The 16,894-nt window shown below is 38.8% G+C and overlaps 1 protein-coding gene across 8 annotated transcripts in view; it reads left to right on the top strand.

Annotated features, from left to right (window-relative positions):
* Window positions 1–16,894, top strand: part of ZBBX (zinc finger B-box domain containing) — a 151,705-nt gene that overhangs the window by 97,864 nt on the left and 36,947 nt on the right. For 6 of the 8 annotated variants that reach the window (XM_060171903.1, XM_060171904.1, XM_060171901.1 and 3 more), the window contains 2 exons: window positions 2,679–2,818; window positions 11,033–11,337. In XM_060171903.1, coding sequence (XP_060027886.1) covers window positions 2,679–2,818; window positions 11,033–11,337 — 445 coding nt within the window. The remainder of the gene's footprint in view (window positions 1–2,678; window positions 2,819–11,032; window positions 11,338–16,894) is intronic. The other 2 variants (XM_060171902.1, XM_060171900.1) reach the window with 2 other exon arrangements.

Genomic DNA, 16,894 nt, shown 5'->3' with positions numbered 1-16,894 from the left:
GGTTCCTTATTGGAGCTCATCTCTCCAAGACCACTGGCTGTTAATCCTATTTGTTAGAATCTAGATTTAGTTACTAGACAATCAGGTGGCTTCCTTCCTTCCTTCCTTCCTTCCTTCCTTCCTTCCTTCCTTCCTTCCTTCCTTCCTTCCTCCTCTTTCTTTCTTTTCTTTTTTTATTTTTATTTCATTAGACAGAGGGAAATTGAGAAGGAAGGGAAAGATAGAAGGGAGAGACACCTGCAGCACTGCTTCACCACTTGTGAATCACCCCACCTCACTCCTTCAGGTGAGGATCGAGGGCTTGAACCTGAGTCTTTGTGCATAGTGACATGTGCACTTAATTGGGTGTGCTACCACCTGGCCATCATGAGATATTTTTCTGTTCACTGGTACCACTTAGACCTACAGTCTGACAAGGGTCTATGTTGATATAAACATACAAACAGAGAGGGGCAAGGGGAGAATTTATAAGATTATCATTTTTTCTACCTATGCAGTTAAATACCTTGTAGGTGAAATATCTAAAACTTTAGCTGTTGCTGCAATAACAAGGCAATCTGTTAATTCCTGTTGTGTGACTACAAAAATTTCCTTTCTGAGTCACTGTTTTCTTTCATCCTCTATCTCTCTCTCATCTTTTCTTTCTTATCAAAAGTGAGTGGTAGAGGAAAAGGTCTACATATATTTATAAAGACCACAAGAATTATCAAGGATCATAAGTGATACAAAAGAATCTCTTTGGTTAAGCCTATCATGACATATTATGATGGTATGCACATAAATGTGAGATGTTGTAAAGGCATTTTTCAATTCACAGGAAATATTATTTTAGTATTATTTACTTATGTATTTGATAGGGGAAGATAGAGAGGGAGAGCGAAATAAACTTTTGCAGCCCTAACCAACCACTTTAGAAACTTTCCCTCTTGCATGTGGGGGATTAAACCCAGATCCTTGCTCACTGTAACATGTACATTCAACCAAGTGTGCCACTGACTGACCCCTTGAAAATTTTATTTGAATTATATTTTTGTATATAATCATATTCATGAAAGAGAGAGAGCACTCATGGATTAGAGTGCTTCATTTGACATGCACATGACTGAGGTTTGAGCCCTGGTAGCACATGGAAGATAACAAGACACCAGAAGAAGCCTTTCTCCCTCTTCCTCTCTTTTCTTCTTTCTACAAATGAAAATGTGATGATAGTGAATTTGTGTATAAGGCCTCAACAATACACACATAATAGTCATCATAAAAAGTGAAAGATAAGCCCCCGGCTCCCCACCTGCAGGGGAGTTGCTTCACAGGCGGTGAAGCAGTGTCTTTCTCTCTGTCTTCCTCTCCTTTCTCCATTTCTCTCTATCCTATCTAACAATAATGACATCAGTGACAACTACAACAACAATAAAAATCAACAAGGGCAACAAAAGGGAAAATAAATAAATATTAAAAAAGTGAAATAAATACCACATGCAACTTTTTTTTTTAACTCCAGAGTTGTTGCTGGGGTTCAGTTCCAGCACTATGAATCCGCTGCTTCTGACAGATGCTTTTTTATTTTATTAGGACAGAGAGAGTTTGAGAGAGGAGGGTAGAGATACCAGTAGACCTGCTTCATTGCTTGTGAAGCAACCCCCTGCAAGTGGGGAGAAAGGGGCTTGAACACAGATCCTTGTAGTCCTTGGGTTTAATACTATGTGAGTTTAACTGGGTGTGCCACCGGCCCCCTCACATGGAACTTTTACAGCAATGAGCTCTTACAGTTGATTGATAACTGGTAACATCTTGATTTTATTTTATTTTATTTTAATGATCATAAAAGAACTATTCAAGATGAGGTGCAGAAGGTGAATTCATTATTCTTAGTATCTGAGTCTCATTCCATTGTGTATATATACCACAAATTTCTTAGCTACTCATGTTGTTGGGAACCTAGGTAAGTTCTAGGTTTTGGCTATTACAAAAATTCCTGCTATGAAGAGAGGTATCACAAATACTTTTGAATAGATGAGCTTGATTTTTTTTATATATCCTCATTAGCTTGAAGGAATCATATTAAAAGAGATAAACCAGAAAAAAATGGATGAATATGGGATGACCCCACTTATAGACAGAAGTTGAAAAATAAGGACAGACAGGAGGAACACAAAATAGAACTTGTTTTGGGTTTGTTGTATTGCACCAAAGTAAAATACTCTGGGGTTGGGATTGGGGGGTATAAGGGATCTTTCAGGTCCTGATGCATGATGGTGGAGAAAGGCCTGGGCTGGGGAAGAGAGTGTTCTGTAGAAAACTGAGAAATTTTGCACATGTACCAACAACTGTATTTACTCTAAACCATTAATCTCCCTAATGAAATATTTTAAAAAGAGAACTATTCATTTATCAATGAAAATATGGAGCCAAGCTTATTTCAGAATCTTCTGAAAAGTAAACTTTCAATTAACAGTTTGAAATTCAATCTGATTCAGGCCAGTTTCCTATTTCCCTAATATTCACAATCATATTGAATCAATTACAGTTTAAAGTATGTTCACAGTAAGATTAAATCAAATATTCAAGTGCTGTATCTTTTTCTTCATATCTTATGACATTTGTTTGCATGAGCTGAGTCCTTAACTTTCTTTTTAAAATGTCATTTCTTTCATTGTATTTCTTGTCTCTAAACATGAAAGTTGCACAATTCATGGTTATCAGAATACTTTTATGTATGGCAATGATATCCTTCATCATCATGTTTTCATCAAGGGAAAAACAGACCTCTTACATCTTCGTCTGAACAACTGCTTTTCTTATTGCAAAGATATCTCAAAAGGTAATTTTTTGCTCATTGCTTTACATTAGTAACAATGAATGTTGATGATTTAATAAACCTGTAGACGTTGAAGAATATGAAATCTTTGCCTATTATGCTGTTCATTTTAAAGCTGTAACATTTAGTACTCAGAAAAAAAATATGTAATTTTTTAAGCAAATCATGAATGAAAACATTTGGATTTGGAAGGAAAATACAGCCAGTGTAGATACATCTAAAAGACTACATAGGTGGTCTTCCAGTGGCAGAAGTTTAATTGCCATCTTATCTTTTTCCCTAAATATTCACACATTTGATATATAATTTCATATAATAGATAAAATCAGAACAAAGTAATTAGTGTGTGTGTGTGTGTGTGTGTGTGTGTGTGTGTGTGTGTGTACTATTAGTACTATTAGAATACCTTCTCTGGGGATGTATAGATCAGAATCTGGTTTTCAGTTTCTGGTTTCAGTTTTCAGATATTGTTTCAGAACAATGTTTTGTGGTAGTTCTTTGATTTAGTCTTGACATTTACATATATATGACCAATTTTGCACTATCCCCACATTGGAATTTGGGTGTTTTATGTGTTCCATATCTGGAACAGAATGTTCTTTTTTTTAACCTGATTAGAACATGGTATATTGGGAGTCGGGCTGTAGCTCAGTGGGTTAAGTGCAGGTGGCGCAAAGCACAACGACCGGCATAAGAACATGGTATATCAGTTGCCTTATGGAAAATGGTAAAAAAGGATGTCCACTTAAGTGTTACCTTAAAAATACCCTTTTTGGGGGGATGGTGGAGGGCGGGTGGAGGGAATTGGTGGCACATCCAGTTGAGTGCACATGTTGGTTGCGAAGTTCAAGGACCCAGGTTCAAGCCCCCAGTCAGGAGCAGAGCTGCAGGTGTTCTCTCTCTCTCTCTCTCTCTCTCTCTCTCTCTCTCTCTCTCTCTCTTCCTCCCTCTCTCTTTCTCTCTCTGTCTTTCTCTCCCTCCCTCTCTCTCTCCCCCTTCTCAATTCCTCTCTATCCAATAAATAATAAATAATGAAATTATCTTTTTAAAAGTATACTTTTCCCAAATAGAGTCCATTTTTTAAAAGTAGTTTTAGGCTCACAGAAAAAAACTAAGCAGGGCGTACAGTCTCCTTATATGTCCTACACTCACACAAACATACAGCTTCTTTCACAAATACCACACCAGAACAATACATTGTTTGACACGAACAAATGTACAGCCAGCCACACATCATAACTGAGAAAAATCCATATTTGACATTGGGGTTTGCTCTTTCTCTGACTTATTAATAATAGATGTACAGTCACATTCTTCCAGCATTATAGGTACTACAGTGCAGAGTAATTTAATTATTCTGAAAGCTGGTGGCTCACATTTTTCTTAATCCCCTGCTTCTTTTTTATTTTCCTCCAGGTTTATGTTGGAGCTCAGTATGGCACTATGTATTCACTGCTGCTAGCAGTCATTTTTTTTCCATGCTATTGCATATGACAGAGAGAAATTGAGGGAGGAGGGAGGAAATTAAGGGAGGGAGAGATGGAGAGAGGGAGAAAGGGAAAGAGGGAGAGAGGGAGAGAGGGAGAGAGAGAGAGAGAGAGAGAGACATGCTTCACCACTTGTGAAGTGTCCCCCCTGCAGGTGAGGACCTGGGGCTGTGTGCTAGTCCTTGCACTTATCACTATGTACAATTAACCTGGTGCACCCTTGCCCAACCCCCAATCCCCTGTCTCTTTTAATTTTTGTCAAGCACTAATATTTTTATGACTGTTTCCATAGTTAGGCTTTTATATGATGCCATATACTTGGGATCCTAAGAATAAAGTATTTTTAGATTAGGTTTCTGTCACTTATGAATAAACCCTTATTGTGTGTGCCTAAGTCTTCGTGCTTTGATATCTTGTTTCTTGTTAATGTTAAATCATATTCCACTGCCTGAATCTACAGTGGTTTATTTATATATTCACCTACTAAAGAGTTCTTGGCTATTTCCAAATGATGGGAATTATGAACAAAACTGCCATAAGCATTTGTCTGTGGAGTTTTGTTGGGGCATAAGTTTTCAACTCACAGTATCACTATCAAGGTGTGTTACTGGTGAACTCTATGACAAAAATATGTTCAGTTTTGTAAGGAGCCACAAGGCTGTTCTCCACTTTGCATTCATAACAGAGATGAGTGCAAGTTCCTGTTCTCTACATAGCAGCTAGCATTTAATGTTGTTGGTATTTTGCATTGTTCCTGCTCTATAATAGTGATACCTCCTTGTTGCTTTTTTGTGTGTGTGTGCTCTCCACTATATGGGGCATATGATGTTAGACAAATTTTAATGAGTTTACTTGTCAGCTATATATGTTTCTGTTAAGGTTGCTGAACTCTCTCTTAATTGGCTTGTTTGATTTTTTTATTTTTGAGACTTATGTGGTCTTCTATTTTGCGTAATAGCACATATATATATATATTTTTTTGAAGTGTTTTTTTTGTTGTTGTTGTTGTTGATGATGACTTGAGTCTCAAAAGAGACTTGATGACTTGGTTTCTCATTTTCTTGTTAGGATCTTCCATAGAATATTAGCCATAGCTTCTAATTTTATTGAAGTCCAGTTTTTTTAGTTATTTCTTTCATGAATAATGCCCTTGTACACTGTGCCTTTTTATCATGTGGAAAATCATCATTTTTAACTTCTTTTTTTTCTATTATTTTATTTTATTTATCCTCCAGGATTATCACTGGGATTAGATGCCAGCACTGTGAATCCACTGTTCTGGGTGACCACTTTTTCCATTTTATTGGTTGAGACAGACAGAAATTGAGAGGGAGGAGGAGTCAGAGAGGGAGAAAGATAGACTCCTAAAAACCTGCTTCACTGCTCACAAAACGCCCTCCCCCTTGCAGGTGGAGTCGGGACTGGAACCTGGATCCTTGCACAGGTCCTTGTGTTGGTCCTTGCACTTTGTACTATGTGCACATACTACCCTCTCTTTTTTTAAAAAACTTCTTCTTAAAGATGTTTTACATTTATACATTTTGTATTTTGAGCTGTGAACCATTTGTTAATTTTTGAGGAAGATAAAGTCAGTGCCCAGATTGACATTTCTCATGCTAATACCCAGTTGTCCCAACACCACTTGTGAAAAGAGTCTTTTCTCTATCGTACTGTTTTTGTTCTTTTGGAAAAAGAAAAAAGAAAGAAAGACAAAAGAAATCACGCGAATTCGTTTATGTGTTTCTATTTACAGATTACCTATTTTGTTTAATTAACTTATTTTATTGTTGAGGATTAATGGTTTTCAGTAAATACAACTGTTGGTACATGTGTAAAACTTCTCACTTTTCTGCAAAACCCTCTCACCCCCAGCCTAGGTCCTCCTTAACCATCGTTCACCAGAACCTGAAAGCTTTCCCTGCCCCCCAAAGTCAAACCCAGTCTAAGTGCTTCTTTTTTGTTTCCCTTTCTCAATTTCTGTCCATGACTTATTTTTTCACGTTCACTGATCTCACTGTATTGATTATGATATATCTTGTCTCCAGAGTTATTGCTGGTGCTCAGTACCTGCACTACAAATTCACTGCTCTTGGAGGCCATTTTCCCTTTTTTTTTTTTTTTGCCCTTGTTATTGTTGCTATTGCTGTTGTTGCTGGATAGGACAGAGAGAAATCAAGAGAGGAGAAGAGGGGAAGTGAGAAAGGGGGAGAGAAAGATAGTCACCTGCATACCTGCTTCACTGTTGTGAAGCGAAACTACCACCCCCCCACCAGGTGGGGAGTGTGGGGCTCGAACCAGGATTCTTACCCTGGTCTTCATATGTGTTTACCTGCTGCACTACTGCCCGGCCCCCAGTTATAAGATTTTTATAATGATATTTGTTTAAATATTTTAAATTGTATTATTTGAATTGTATTTTACCTTCATGAGAGAGAGAGGGATAGAAAGAATCAGGATTCAGTGTGAGTGTGTGTGTGAAGGAGGTAGGAAGAGAGAGATAGAGATAGAGATAGATAGATAGAGAGAGAGAGAGAGAGAGAGAGACTGAACCTGGACTCTGACATCACAGACTTGAAGATTCCATGCTCCAAGGCTACTTTACCTGCCTAGCATCTTTCTTTTTTCTTTCTTTCTTTCTTTCTTTCTTTCTTTCTTTCTTTCTTTCTTTCTTTCTTTCTTTCTTCCTTCCTTCCTTCCTTCCTTTTTTTTTTTTTTTTGCCTCCAGAGATATCACTGGGGCTCAGTACTGGCAATAAAAATCCACTACTCCTGAGCCCATTTTTCCCCCTTTTTATTGGATAGGACAGAGAGAAACTGAGGGGGAGAGGGAGATAAGGAGGGGGAGAGAAAGATATCTGCAGACCTACTTCACTGCTTGTGAAGTGACACCCCTCGACACAGCCGCAGGCGGGAGCCGGGGGCTTGAACTGGGGTCCTTGCATGGGTCCTCGTGCTTCGCACTGGAGCGTGAGCCACCACCTAACCCCACCTTTGTCAAACTCATTATGTGTACATTTTGATATGATCCTTTCATTCTTATGTTTTAGTCCATTGATCTCATGGATTAGACTAATTTTGAAGACTTAACTAAGACATCTAATTTTTATGATTTAATAGAGCTTCCAGTGAAGAGATTAAATAAAATCACCCCTGTCCTGTTGGCATTCTATTTTAAACCTGGTTAAAAAGCTTCCTGCCCACTTTTTTTCTTTATGGATCCTTGCAGTAGGATTTTGTAATCTTGTAAAAGTAATGAAGAGGTTAGTTATAAGCATTTAAATAAAGAAATTATTGTAAAAAATAAAAAAAAAAACTCTTTGGGGAGCATCATAAAATTGGCAGATTTGGGGGTCGGGCTGTGGCGCAGTGGGTTAAGCGCACGTGGCACAAAGCGCAAGGACCAGCTAAGGATCCCAGTTCGAGCCCCCGGCTCCCCACCTGCAGGGGAGTCGCTTCACAGGCGGTGAAGCAGGTCTGCAGGTGTCTATCTATCTTTCTTTTTTTTTTTAATTTTTTATTTAAGAAAGGATTAGTGAACAAAAACATAAGGTAGGAGGGGTACAACTCTACACAATTCCCACCACCCAATCCCCATAACCCACCCCCTCCCATGGTAGCTTTCCCATTCTCTAGCCCTCTGGGAGCATGGACCCAGGGTCGTTGAGGGTTGCAGAAGGTAGAAGGTCTGGCTTCTGTAATTGCTTCCCCGCTGAACATGGGCGTTGACTGGTCGGTCCATACCCCCAGTCTGCCTCTCTCTTTCCCTAGTAAGGTGTGTCTCTGGGGAAGCTGCGCTCCAGGACACATTGGTGGGGTCTTCAATCCAGGGAAGCCTAGCCAGCATCCTGGTGGCATCTGGAACCTGGTGATTGAAAAGAGAGTTAACATATGAAGCCAAACAATTTGTTGAGCAATCATGGATCCCAAGTTTGGAATAGTGGAGAGGAAGTGTTAGGGAGGTACTCACTGCAAACTCTAGTGTACTTCTGCTTTCAGGTATATATTTTGCAGTAGTTTATGGATACGTGTGCACATAAGCTCTCTCTCACAGAAACTGGTGTATATCTAGGTTATGGGACTTTGTTAGAAAGTGAACTACCTGAGATGAAATTAGAGTGTACTATAAAAGGAAAGGTCTCACCCGAGTAATGAAGTTGAAGGGTTGTCATTCCACACGTGAAGTCTCTGGATACAGTCTGAGGTGAAGCATGTTGAGGTGGCAATCGTTGCTTTGGTTAGGTTGTGATCAGCGGATGCAATATTATTTGGTTTGGACTGGGAGATGCATACGGGAAAGTGGGCCCTATCCAAGGGTGCCAGGACTGGGGGAAGTAGGGGCTCTATAGTGAAGATGTGAGGTTCCTGCTGTCTTAGGGTTCAAAAAGACAATCGATAGTTAATATTATCATCACATTATTTGTTAATTGGGTTAACTTTGAAAAGTCCCTTTGTTATGGTTTGCTGTACAGTATACCCAGTATCTTGTATATAGCTGTGCTATTGGATGCAGGTGTCTATCTTTCTCTCCCCCTCTCTTTCTTCCCCTCCTCTCTCCATTTCTCTCTGCCCTATCCAACAACGAACAACATCAACAATGGAAATAATAATAACCACAATGAGGCTATGGCAACAAGGGCAACAAAAGGGGGAAAAGTGGCCTCCAGGAGTGGTGGATTCATGGTTCAGGCACAGAACCCAGCAATAACCCTGGAGGAAAAAAAATTGGCAGATTTATTAGGTCCTTAAAAACCATAGTAATGGAATAAGTAGAGGAAGGAAAGACTTGAAAACTTAAACAGCTTAACTTACAACCTGAGTTATTTTTAGCCCTCATCTTCCAAGTCACACAGATTCCATGAGAAGGAGATGCAAAGGGGAAGTTTCAGTGAGTTGAATAGCCTTAGTAAAGTTTTTTTTTGATATTTTTATTTGCTTATTATTGGATAGAGACAGAGCAAAATTGAGAGGGGAGGAAGAGATAGAGAGGGAGAGACAGAGCAACATCTACAGCCCTGCTTCACCAGTCCTGAAGCTTCCCTCTTGCAAGTCAAAACCAAGGACTTGAACCTGGGTCCTTGTGCATTGTAATGTGAGCACTTAACCAGGTATGCAACTGCCTGGTCCCCATAAAGTTTTTCTTATGAATGTATTTCTCTTACAAATAGTTACTTCATGCAAATACATATGCAATTTAAGACTGTTCTTGGAAATACAAATTCTTAATGAAGCCAATTGTCATAAGTATTTGATGGCAACAGGTTAGTTGTTGTTATTACAGTGCACTGAAGATTATTTTGATTCCAGATTCTATTATTATTTGATACAGTCTTTCTGTATATACTGTATGTTTCTATTTTTTATTGATTTAATAATGATTGACAAGACTGTAGGGTAGGAGGGGTAAAATTCCACACAATTCCCTCCAACAGAGTTCTGTATGCCATCCCCTCCATTGGAAGCTTTCCTGTTGTTGATACCTCTGAGAGTATGAATCTAGGATCTTTATGGGGTGCAGGGAGTGAGAGGTCTGGCTTCTGTAATTGCTTCTCCATCAGACATGGGCATTGGCAGGTCAATCCACACTCCCAGCCTATTTCTATCTTTCCTTTGTGGGACAGGGTTCTGGACAGGTGGGGGTTCCAGAACACACTGATGAGGTCATCTGCCAAAGGAAGTCAAATTGGTGTAATGGTAGCATTTGTGGTGGCTGAAAAGCATTAAAGTATAAAACAAAGCAAATTGTTTAATAATCAGGAGCCTAATTAGAGACAACAGTATAGCAGAGGAGATTTGGGGGTCTCCATTTTGGAAAAAGAGAGTAAGAGATAAACATAGGGAGTTGGAATTCAGCCTGGACAACGGTACACATATATTTTTTATTCAAAATGAAAAGTCAGGGGGTGCAAATTCTATTAAACATTTTTCATTTTTCCAACCTCAACTCATGTTTCCCAGCCTTATCTGCATATTATAATCACCTGGGAAACACCATGGAGAGATGGGGACACACACATGCACATGCACACGCACACACACCTTCACTCCTACTTCCTGTATTGGACTTAATTGGACTGGGGTCAGGCCTGTACACTGACAGTCCTAAAGAGTACCTTCACATGATTCCATTGTGCAGCCAGGTGGAAAAGCAGTCATCTTCACCAAGTGACTTATTTAAAGAAGACATAATGAGTTGGGTGACTAATAGAATCTTGCTCATTTTGTAGCTTTCCAGAGACAGGTGTCCCAGCTTCAACGTGCGTGTGTGTGTGTGTGTGCCCTTAACTGCTGCTTCTCTTCTATCCATCAGATTTCCCTTCACCCTCTCCTCATCACTAAGCATAAGAAGCAAAATGTGGAAATGAAGTTTTACAATGCAAATCAGGCATTATTGCTCATAAATTGCTTTTGTTAATCTTAAGTGGAAGAATAGGAAAAAAACAGAATGGTACAAGGGGTTGACATAAAAATATACATGGGTTTTATTACAAAACAAAAGTTTTCCTTCTTTAGGCTAACTCATGTCTTGAGTGTATATGTAAACTATAATAATCACTTATGAACATAAGCATGAAATAAGTATTTTAATATTGAAACTCAGTAATGAAATGTCTACTAAGCAATGTTTATTGATAAGCCTTTACACTATACAGTTTGTCAATGAACAATTTAGTCAAATTACTGTTCAGTTTATGAAGATCTTAATTCTATTTTGTATGTTTGTTTTCAATAGCAGGAACTTCAAATACAAGTTATGAGAACACTGTAGATTCTGATATTTATTCCACTGCCATTGAAAATTTAGGAGGAAGCAGCTTTGCTGAAAGAAATTCCAAAGAGAAAAATATAAATATAGAAAGTAATATGAAGCCTGATGATTCCAGCATATCTCTTGAGATCAAGAATTCCTTTCCAAGGATAAATAATGAACAGCCTTCCATTAAGGAGAAATTATCTGAAGACATCAAAGAATCCTTGGAATTTAGTAATTTGTTTGAGAAGACAAACTCTAAAGACTCTAAAACAGAGTCCCCACTGGTAAGAAAAAAAAAACCCACCTCTGTTATATTCACTATATGAAAAAATTTATAAGAAACATCATAAGAAATATTTCTATTCATGTAATACCCTCTTAAATGTTACCTCCTACTGGAATTTGAAAAGTGCTCCCTTATTTTGTGATAAGGTGGTGCTAAAGTGACTCATAAGGTAGAGAATGTTAATGATGACTTTAGAGGACAAATTCTAATGTGGGAAATGCCACCATAATAAATGGTTTCCAAGACAAGTCATACTTTAACATCCATCTCATGCACCACTGTAAGGGAACTATTACTTTTCTAAGTATAATTAATAATTATGAATAGTTTAGCATAGTCAATCCTTTCTGGATTCCTAGTGTATAGTCAGTCACTGCTTAGAATGAAATAAATGCAGATATGTAGAGAGAATCCGTACTGTGACTTAGTGTGTGAATAAGTTTTAAAAGATAATTGTCTAGAATACGATTAACAAAGAAATATAGGTACACTTTTTCTTTTCTTTTTGTAGCAGAGAAAAGGTAAAGTAGCTCCTTATTGCTAAATATTAAAATTATCATTGAATTTATGCCCTAGATGCTAAAATCTTAAACAATCATGATTATGAATAATTGCAACTAAAACTGAGATGCTGAAAATCTTCTAATCACATTTCTAATCTTTACAGAAGCCAGACCTTCCACAGGTGTCTGTCTTTTTCCTCTCTACTTCCCCCTTCCTTTCTATTTCTAGCTGTCTCTGTACAATAAATTAATAAAGATAATAAAAAAGTTACTAATTACACTTCATAATCACATTCAGTTCCACCTAGTTTGTCCTGAATGACATAATTTCATCTTTTAAAATATTTATTTATATAATATTTATTCCCTTTTATTGTCCTTGTTTTATTGTTGTAGCTATTGTTAATGTCGTTGTTGTTGGATAGGACAGAGAAAAATTGAGAGAGGAGGGGAAGACAGAGAGGGGGAGAGAAAGATAGACACCTGCAAACCTGCTTCACACCTGTGAAGTGACTCCCCTGCAGGTGGGGAGCTGGGGGCTTGAACCGGGATCATTAAGCCAGTCCTTGCACTTTGCGCCACATGTGCTTAACCCTCAGTGTTACCGCCCAACTCTCATAATTTCGTCTTTTTAAATTCCACAGATTGCACCCCATAATGATCCTGGGTCCATATTCCCAGAGGGATGAAAAATAGGAAAACTTTCAAGGGAGGGGATAGGATACAAAGTTCTGGGAGTGGGAATTGTGTGGAAATGTACCCCTCTTATCCTATAGTCTTGTCAATATTTCCATTGTATAAATAAATATTTTAAGGAAGTGGAAAATTATTGAGAATGACAATTTATACATAGCAGTAGAATTTGCTTAGTGCACCAGTAAATAACTAGATAGAAACTGTCTTCTCTTTTTTTCAATTTTTAAAATTTTCTTTGTATTTATTTACTTGTTGGATAGAGTCAGAAATTGGGGGGATGGAGAAAGGGAGAGAGACAAAGAGATACATACAACACTGCTTCATTACTCGTAAAGCTTTCTCCCTGCATGTGAGGACCAGAGGCTCAAACATGGATCCTTGTGTATTATGACATGTGCACTCAACCAGGTGCACACCACCCAGCCCCTCTTTTTTTATTGTTTGTGCTTTACCAGTACCATACCCTGAACAGAAAGAAGTTGGAATCTATTATGCTCATCTGAAAAATCAATGAGTTGGTAGGAGGAACAATTTCTTCCATAACTTTTATTATTATTTAACAGTGGTTCTCAAAACAATAAGATTTCAGGGTATAGTTTCACACCACACCCATTACCAAGTTGATTCGCTCTCTCCATTCCCCAAGATAACCACCAAATTTCTCTTAATGTATCAGAGAGATTTTGATTACTATGTTTTGCAAGTTCCTTTGTTTCAGTCATCTATATTCCAAAAAATGATTAAAACTATTTGGTACTTGTCATTTATGTCTTTACTAATTTCACCTATGGGACAGGGGTGTGAATTACCTGGTTGAGCACATGTTGCAGTGCTCAAAGACCTAGGTTCAAGCCCACATGCAGGGAAAAAGGGTCACAAATGGTGAAGCAGGGCTGCAGGTGTCTCTCTGTCTTTTTCTTCTCTATTTTCCCCTTCCTTTCTATTTCTAGCTGTCTCTGTTCAATAAATTAATAAAGATAATAAAAAATTAAAGTTACTAATTTCACTTCTAATCACATTCAGTTCCACCTAGTTTGTCCTGAATGATATAATTTCATCTTTTTAAATCTCATAACTTTATTCATTATTTTAATGAGTGAGATATAAAAAAAATAAAGATACAGAGGGACTAGAAGTCTAATAACCTCTAGGTTATTGTGGTGCTGAGGATTGAACCTGGGGCCTCAGAGGCTCAGGAATTAAAGTCTTTTAGAACCATTATGTAGAACCATTATAATATTTCTCCAGTCCTATCTCAGAATAGCTATTTGTTGTTGTGCATTTAAGTTTCTTCCATATTTTGTCTGCTGTGAATGTACAGCTATGAGCATAGGGGTGCACACAGCCCTTCAAATTAGAATTTTCATGTAGTAGGGGAACTAATTAACAGTGATGTTATTATTTGACATCTGCAGTGAGTTCATTTCATACTAACTTTATGAGTTTAGGAAAAACAGACATGCAAACTTTTGATCATTAGTTATTATCTGTTAAAGGATTTTACTAATTCAAATGTGAACTTTACTAGAAATGAAGGAAATCACACACAAATAAACACACACACACACACACCACACACAAAACTACAGCAATGCCCAGCTCTGACTTGTGGTGGTGCCGGGGACTCAGGACCTGAATCTAGGCCATGTGGCTCAGGCATGATTGCACTATTGCCTTGACCTGACTCGGTATTTCTTTTTTTTTTTTATTTACAAAAGGAGACATTCACAAAACCATAGAATAAGAGGGGCACATTCCTGCACAATTCCCATAACCCGATCTCCTTATCCCATCCCCTCCCCTGATAGCTTTCCCATTCTCTATCTCTCTGGGAGTATGGATCCAGGGTCATTGTGTGTTGCAGAGGGTGGAAGGTTGTTGGTATGCTTTTAATTTTGCTTCTAAAACCCCTTCTGTTTCGTTGGTTTAATCCCTCTGGTTCATACTCTCTTTTTGCTACGCCCCCTCTCCTTGTCACACCTTGATTTCCACCAATCTTTTTTCACTCCACCCTCTCTACATCACATCCTGTTTCCACCCTACTTGACAAGTATATATATATAAGGACAAGATTGTGATTAGGGATAGCTTAGCTTAGATTGCACTGTTTTCCACATGAATAAAGAGATACTGCTTCCCAGCTCAGCCGTGAGTCTCTGGTTGTCTGTCTCCTGCCCACAAAGCCAGCGTGGCAGACTTCCTGGCTGAACATGGGCGCTGACTGGTCAGTCCATACTCCCAGTCTGCCTCTCTCTTTCCCTAGTAGGGTGGGGTTTTGAGGAAGCGGAGCTCCAGTAGACATTGTAGGGTCATCTGTCCAGGGAAGTCTGGTCAGCATCTTGCTGGCATCCGGAACCTGGTGGCTGAAAAGAGAGTTAACATACAAAGCCAAATAAATTGCTGAACAATCATAGACCTAAAGACTGTAATAATGCAGATGAAGTGTTTAGGGGTATTCCCTGTGTGCTCTTGTGTACTTCTGCTTTCAGGTACATATTATTCTCTAGTTTATAGGCACGTGTGAACCTATGCTCTATCTCAGGGGACCTGGAATCTATCTAGGTTTGGGGACTTTATTGGGGAGTGAAACACCTGAAATGGAATTAGAGAATACTATGAAAGGAAAGGTTTCACCCGAGTGATGAAGCTGAAGGGTTGTCATTCCACACCTGAAGTCTCTGGTCACAGTTTGAAGTGAAGCATGCTGGGGTGGCACTTGTTGGCGTTGATTAGGTAGTGATCCGTGGATGTAACATTATTTGATTTGAATTGAGAGCAGCATGCGGAAAAGTGAGCCCGACCCGAAGGTTCCAGGACTGGAGGAAATATAGGCTCTATAGTGGAAATGTGAGGTTTCTGTTGTCTTAGGGTTCAAGAAGACAATGGATAGTTATTGTTATCGTCACATTATCTGGTGATGGGGTTAACTTTGGAAAGTCCCTTTGTTAGGGTTTGGGGTATAATACCCAGCATCTTGTATATAGCTGTGCTACCACTTGCTTCTGTTCTCCCTGGTCTAGGCTTTTGGGGGAGTCAACATATCAAAGACAGCCTATTTATTAAAAAGACTCAGTCTGTGTTTTAAGAATTCTAGACATATGATCAGTTTTTCCCCTCTCATATTAAATAGTGGTTTATATGTTTACACTTTAATAGGATTGTACATAAACACCACTCCTATCACCAAAAGACTGTGTCCCATTCCCACCACCCATCCCCCACCCCCCAACCCCCCTTGCCACACCGGGAAACCCAGTGGCCCCCCTCCCCTTCACCACAGTGTTTTTACATTCGTGCCCTGCTCTCGATTTAATCAGATCCTTCTTTTAGTTTCCCTTTCTGTTCTTCTTTCTCAACTTCTTTTGATGAGTGGGGAAATCCCATACTCATCTTTATCTTTCTGACTTAGCTCACTTAAGATAATTCCTTCTAGCTCTGACCAAGATGGGTCAGAGAAGGTGGACTCATTGTTCTTAATAGCTGCATAGTATTCCATTGTGTATATGTACAACAGCTTTCTCAGCCACTCATCTGCTGTTGGGCACCTGGGTTCCTTCCAGGTTTTAGCTATTATGAATTGTGCTGCTATGAACATAGCTGTACACATATCTTTTTGGTTGGACATTATGGAATCCTTGGAGTATATCCCCAGGAGAGGAATTACTGGGTCATATGGAAGGTCTATGTCTAGCCTTGTGAGAGTTTTCCACACTGTTCTCCACAGAGGCTAGACCAATTTACATTCCCACCAGCAGTGTAGAAGGGTTCCTCTTTCCCCACAACCTCTCCAACATTTGTTGCTGCTGTCCTTTTTGATGTATGCCATTCTCACAGGAGTGAGGTGATATCTCAATGTTGTCTGTATTTGCATTTCTCTGACAATTAGTGACCTGGAACAGTTTTTATTATACTTGGTAGCCTTTTGGATCTCCTCTGAAGTGAATGTCTTGTTCATATCCTCTGCCCATTTTTGGATGGGGTCATTTGCCTTTTTGGTGTTAAGTTTGCTGATTTCTTTGTATATTTTGGTGATTAGTTTCTTGTCTGATGTTTGGAATGTGAAGATCTTCTCCCATTCTGTGAGGGGTCTCTTTGTTTGTGTGATAGTTTCTTTGGTTGTGCAGAAGCTTTTCAATTTTATGTAGTCCCATTGGTTTGTTTCTGCTTTAGTTTTCCTTGCCATTGGATTTGTTTCATCAAAGATGTCCTTGGGGTTTAGTTGGGAAAGTGTTTTACCAATGTTTTCCTCTATTTGATAGTTTCCGGTCTGACATCCAGGTCTTTGATCCATTTGGAGTTGTTTATTTCTGGTGAGATAATGTGGTTCAATTTCATTCTTCTGCATGTTATAACCCA

This window comes from Erinaceus europaeus, chromosome 14, assembly GCF_950295315.1.
Source record: "Erinaceus europaeus chromosome 14, mEriEur2.1, whole genome shotgun sequence".
NCBI lineage: Eukaryota > Metazoa > Chordata > Mammalia > Eulipotyphla > Erinaceidae > Erinaceus > Erinaceus europaeus.
This window is presented reverse-complemented; position numbering and strand designations above follow the sequence as displayed.